The sequence below is a fragment of the Charadrius vociferus genome, unplaced genomic scaffold (assembly GCF_000708025.1).
Source record: "Charadrius vociferus isolate BGI_N301 unplaced genomic scaffold, ASM70802v2 scaffold14, whole genome shotgun sequence".
Taxonomy (NCBI): domain Eukaryota; kingdom Metazoa; phylum Chordata; class Aves; order Charadriiformes; family Charadriidae; genus Charadrius; species Charadrius vociferus.
The window spans coordinates 5,281,737-5,287,736 of NW_009648876.1; the positions used below are offsets into that span (position 1 = coordinate 5,281,737).

Here is a 6,000-nt window from a genome sequence, read left to right on the forward strand (position 1 = left end):
ATCCACCATTAAACCTTAACATTAATTTCTAACTAAGCATGCCCTGCATCACGCGGTTTATGGCACTGTGCTACAGCAGATGCTGCTAGTAGTAGTCAGGGAGAGGTTTATTTATAACTCGATGGTCAACAGTAGACTGCAAATGGTCTAATAATTAAAATTCTGGCATTTATATATAACAATACATATTAAGGAAACACCTTGAAGGAAATAAAAGCATATAATGTTGAGGAAAAAAAAAATAAAGACAGCGTTACTTAATTAAAAGAGTGTTTTCCTTTGAATAACTGATTAAGGAAAACACTTTGCTTTTGTATTGACAGATCTGTAACTAAACCAATTTATTTGATGAACACAAGGAAAAAAAAAATTCTATCTTTAATCAGCTTTCAGCTCTTTGGCCAGACCTACTTAAATATGTAGTGACACTGCTCAGCATCCACTTCAAGAACACAACATTTTACTTATTCCCCAACTGAGTTCAAGTTTCACAGAAAGAATTTTAAAAATCTCGTACTGAACACATTCTTAATTAGAAAAATGCATTTAATATTAACAGTAATTCCCTAAATGGCAAAGCGCAGTAAAAAAAACAAGACTGATATTCTTTATCCCTTATCATACCAAAATCCTGGTTTTGTTAAAGCAACATTTTTCATTATTGCTTTTATCCAACTGAGTACACACCAACAGTTTGGATTTTAATTTTGTTCATGGTGTGGCTGGGCATAAAATTACAATTGCACCACATTACTACTAAATTGATCCTCTTACAGTCACAGATACTGTCTTTAGTTAGCTTCAAGACAAAATAATATATATTTTACGTCATAATCCCAAAGAAGGAATATTTAACAAACATAGACAAAAAGAACTTAGACTAGAACTTAAACCAGAACCAGTTCTTAAACCAGAACTCCCTTATTACGTCATGGTATAACCTGCAAACACTCTTACATGGTTGGCTGTTCTGTCATGTGCTTAAGCATTGTATGAAAGAGTCAATCTGTGTTGAACAGTGATTTCAAGCAGCAAAGTGGCAATATTTGTTGATGAGTAACATCTACTCAACTGAAGACGAGAATCCAGCTACTTCTGCACGTTAATATTTAAGTTTCTAGAAAAGTTCAAAGCATAGTACTTAGGAAGCTCTTCTGACTGCCTTCTAGGAATGTATCGTAACTCTAGCTGTCTTTTTCTTTTTCTTCACAAATGGTTCTTCACTAAGTCCAAACTGTATTGAGTCGCTTTACCTGTCAAATCACAAGCAACAGCCAGAAGTTTCCAAGGGAGCCTGTAAATTTATATAAGTTTTGCAGGGAAAAGCCTCTCTGCCTGTATTTTTCCCTCCCTGGCAGCACGCCTCCATTTTGATATATGACTCTCTATATATTTAAGTTGTCTTCTCTCAAGTTTTGCCTTAACAGTTGTACTTGGAGAGGTACCAACAAAAATGCAGAACTAAGATACTTAAACATGTGCTAAAATAGCACTGAGTTCAGCTATAAAAGCTTGTTGACCAGCCAAATGCTTTCAAAATGCTTATGGTTTTAAAGCAGCCCTAGTGGATATTTTGAAAACTTTGTAATTTTAAGTAAAGTAATAAGCCATATTCGTACTACACGACCTGTTTATCTGATCTGATAGAGCATTCACATCATACTCAATTTTAGTAGGAGATGAGCACCTAACTAAGGTTCTTTTTAAAATGATTGCCTAAAAAATTTCCATCTTCCACCTATATGAAAGAAGAAAAATGATAATTTATGAGACAAGAAAACAATGCACTGGAAACTTTATTTAAAGGAGTTTCCAGGTGAATCAAAATATTGTGAACAATGATGGTGAAGCGTTGCTACCAGACAACGTGGGCATGTATGCTAAATAAGGACAGACGGCAAACAAACACAACACTTTAATCAAGATTTAAAAAAAAAAAACACTACAAGAAAAAAAAGCAGTTTTTCTTCACTGAACACCAAGTATTCCATATACTTGCAGCCCAAGATGAAAGATTTTACTCAAGTTCTGTAGTTCCAATTATTTTTCTGTAGCCTGTTGTCTTAGTGTCAGTACTATAAGAAATCCCTTTTCCAAACCTTTTTTCAAAGTAAACTGTATTTTACCGCTACCTTTTTCTCCACTACTACTCTTATTTCCTCTCCTCGCTACTGCTTATATACACAGCAGGATTCTGAACACGGCCACCTCTCTTTCTCCCCCAGCTGCTCCTCTGCCTTCTGAGTCTGGATTTCTGCCATTTCTGCCTGTCTTTGCCATTTCTGCCTTACTGCCAAAGGACTCCATAATCCCCCCTTGCTATGCCAACATCATCCTGCTCCCTCCAGCGTGGCATCTTACAGCCTGAGCAAGGGAGACCCGCAGAGCTCTGTCCCATACTACAACTCACCTATAATGTTCATGCGTCTCACTGGTGAGGAGCCAGTGTTATAGCAGTAATTTAATTTGCAGGACTAAGAACCTTTATAGCAACCTTATTCTTAACTCAGAAGACTGCACAAGAGGTCAATTGGAACAAGAGGGAAACAAAAAATGTTATTATATTGGAAAATACAACTGACTCGTTGCAAAAAACTGTTTTCAGGAAACTCGCTTGGGTTGTCAGAAACAGGATTAGCCTGTGAAACAAAGGAGGAAGACAGATTCTGTTCTGCTTTGTATACTGTATCATTAATGCGCAATGATGTTTTATTATCTCTACCTTTATATTTCATTTTCTTCACTAAAAAAAGCATTGTTTCAGGAACAAAGGTTATTCATAATATTTCCACACCTTAAGATTTGGTTTGGTATCCTGCAATAAAAGTTCACACTTCTCTGTTCTGTTGGCTAGGCTTTAGGCATTTAGTTACAAACATTTCAAATGTTTCTGACTAATTATATCCAGTTTCCCAGTTGGATTAAGAAATTTACTCGATAACTGTGTTTTGCACCTGGAGTTATACTTCTCTGTTTTACTGCTCTGCTCAGCAGTTTATTACCTTCTCCTTGTTTTTCAGACACCTGCCCCACACAGCTCTTACCCATTGCTGGTATTCTCTTTCAATTGTCTGGCTGGAGATCACCAACTCCCCTCTACCCTTTTGGTTCCTGATGCACACATACAGTAACTAATACTACCACGTTCTTTGTTTTATTATATGTCCTGTGGTAGTGAGCTCAGATGCATGATGTCAGGTAAATATTTTTTTTTTTCTTTTACTAATGTTAAATAAGTTACTTTTGAAAATCTTTCTTCACCTTTTTTGCAACAAGCAGTGTTTGTTTGACTTGGTGTAAAGCATGGTTTCTTCAATACGGCGGTATTTATATTGCAAGCTGGTTTTGACCCCTCACTGAACAAAAACACAAAGCATAAACCAGCCTCAGTTTACCCTATTACCTTAAAGCATACTACGGTCATTATCATTCTGAATTAGAGCAACAAGTTTAGCACTCCTACGCTCCTATATGAATTAATTCAGCTTAGCTTTCAAATCACTCAAGGCATTTCTTTCCAGTGGATTCAGTCAATACTAGCTAGCTAGATAGTTCAAATTTTGTTGTAACACATGCAACCTACACTGAGTCCCATCAGCCACCAGACTGCCTCTGCATTAAATGTTTCAAAAGTAATGTGATTTTAAAGTGTTTTAATGTGATTCATTTTATGTTACGTTTATAGGAATCGTAAAAAGAAACTTCTAGATAAGGAAGAAAAATATATTTTAAGTTCATTAAACTTTCAAGGGCAATTTATGTTGTAAAGTACTGACTTGACGCTTTTCCCCCCACAACGTGCAGCTGAACTTCTTACCCAAAACTTTCAAGTGAATACACAGAAAGGAATACATAAAATGCTACACAAGTACTTAAATACTCGTAATTCTGCCCTGAAGGCAGCATATATTAAATGATTAATATAAAATTGTTATAATACCTAGAAGGAAGCGAGGAATTTGAATTGGCTTTCAGGTTTCGGATGAATTCAGTTTCTCTTTGTAATACTCAAGTCTAAAAATTTTAGAGAAGTGATACCAATGAAAAAATTACTTTTGACAGCTGGATACACCCACAATAATGATACTAATCAGGGAGGCTCCCAAATTCTGTGTGTCATATGGTACAAAGCTTCTACTGGGCAACGGGCAGAAATGAGGGAGCGTACCCTCTCCTACATTAACTTCTCACCAAGTAAATCTGTCTCTCCTGTTATTACTAGATTTGAAATTTCGGGTTAAAAAAATACTTACAGTTTTGTAGGCAGATAACTTGGTGAATCATCTTTACTCCGAATGAGTTCATTGCATTTGTCAATTGTTTGGTAAACAGAAAAAGTGTCTCCAGTGCTATAAAGTACAGCTAAATTCTTGGCAACAAGCCTTCTGGTAGGAGGTCCTGGTGAATTGTTTAATAAAGAAGTCAATTGTTCAACCAGTTTCTTCTGGTTTTCCCTTACATCAGCCTGGAAATAAAAACAGTAATCAGTTAAATTTCAAAGTTAGTTAAAGATAATTAATGCTAATACTCTTTACTTTCCATTATTACCATTCTGACACTCTGACATACTTAATTAAAAATGAACACTTTATTGCACCTTCCTACTTAAAGAAAAAAAATCTCAAATAAGGAATATTTTATTCTTACTGAAAAAAAAAATCATATTTTACAGAGCATAAATCTTTCTAGTAGCATTTCAGGAGTATTTTCCCTATGGCACTTGAATAGTTCCATCTTGCTAAAACAAAATTGTCATTTCTTGCTTCTTTTATGCCTGTTGTAAAATAAAACAATTCATAGAAATATAGTAATTTCAGTAAAGAACAACTTTAGCAGAGTTTCAGGAAGTCGAGCATTAGAAAGGAAAGAACTTACCTTAAAATAATCATCTATTTTAGTCTTATTTAACTTTTTTAAAAATGTTCTTAATTTTATTTTTTTAAGAACCTGGCACTGTATTTCATTTACATATCTTAACACAAATAAAATATCTCTTAAACATCATTATCTAGGTTGGTTTACTGTTAAATATCCGCATATGCTACTTAACATACACTAAACAGTGAACCAAACAATTGGACAGTTGGCTGCAAACAGATATTTTATCATTTGATTAGGAAAATAAAAAACAAAGAGAAAGATGTTACATTCTTGCTTGCTAGAGAACTACCAAATAATTGTGCCATGCTAGGTGGAAGCATGACTGCCATTCTTCATCATGGGGTTGCAAAATCTCACAGTAATCATCTGAGTTAAAAAAATAAATCACTTAATGCTTATTTCTCAAATTCCTTTCATTGGACAAGTGGCTCTGTCACTTGAAAAGCTGTGACCAAAAACTTGTAACATTTAGAAAGTTACTGCTAACACTGAACATACTTTCTTTGCGTGTACATAAAAGACATGAAGCAAACAAAATTGAATACTGCTCTTTGTTTTGAAACAAAACAACAAAGAATATAGAGAGAAATAGCTCTATAATGTGCTTTTCTTCTCAAGTCTTATTATACTTACTCTGCTAGTCACTGGTAAAAGTTTTTCCAAAAACCGTAACCATTCAAAAATGAACTCTGCTTTTTGAAATTCACCAAGCTGGTTATATACTTCTTCATTAAGTAGTAAACTGTGAGCTAACTCCATTCCTTGAAATTTTCCTCAAATCCCTCTTCAAACACCGTGGAATAAAAAACCAAACCAAACAAACCACCAGAACTGTGTTAATCAATCAGGTTTTCTTCCCCATTAACATGTGGCGACTGAATCAGAAGTTTAAATACCTAAACAGAAAAAGAAAAAAAATTTACTAGAGAGTCAGCAATCATATTATATTTATACTTGACTTATTAAAACTAAACTTTCAAATGAAAACTTAAAATTAAAAAAAAAATTACACTAGTTTTAGTTAGGTGGCTTTAGTAATACTTAATGGTTTTGGAAATGAGACAACGGTATTGATGTAATATACAAATTAAAGTTAAATATACTTCAGAAAAATCGGAG

General features: G+C 34.3%; 1 protein-coding gene across 3 annotated transcripts in view; it reads right to left on the reverse strand.

The window, feature by feature from the left end:
- Window positions 1-5,640, reverse strand: part of HEATR5A (HEAT repeat containing 5A) — a 55,894-nt gene extending 50,254 nt beyond the window's left edge. For all 3 annotated transcript variants that reach the window (XM_009886942.1, XM_009886941.1, XM_009886940.1), the window contains exons 1-2: window positions 5,515-5,640; window positions 4,254-4,465 (exon numbers count right to left, since the gene is read on the reverse strand). In XM_009886942.1, coding sequence (XP_009885244.1) covers window positions 4,254-4,465; window positions 5,515-5,640 — 338 coding nt within the window. The remainder of the gene's footprint in view (window positions 1-4,253; window positions 4,466-5,514) is intronic.
- Between the last annotated feature and the right edge of the window lie 360 nt (window positions 5,641-6,000).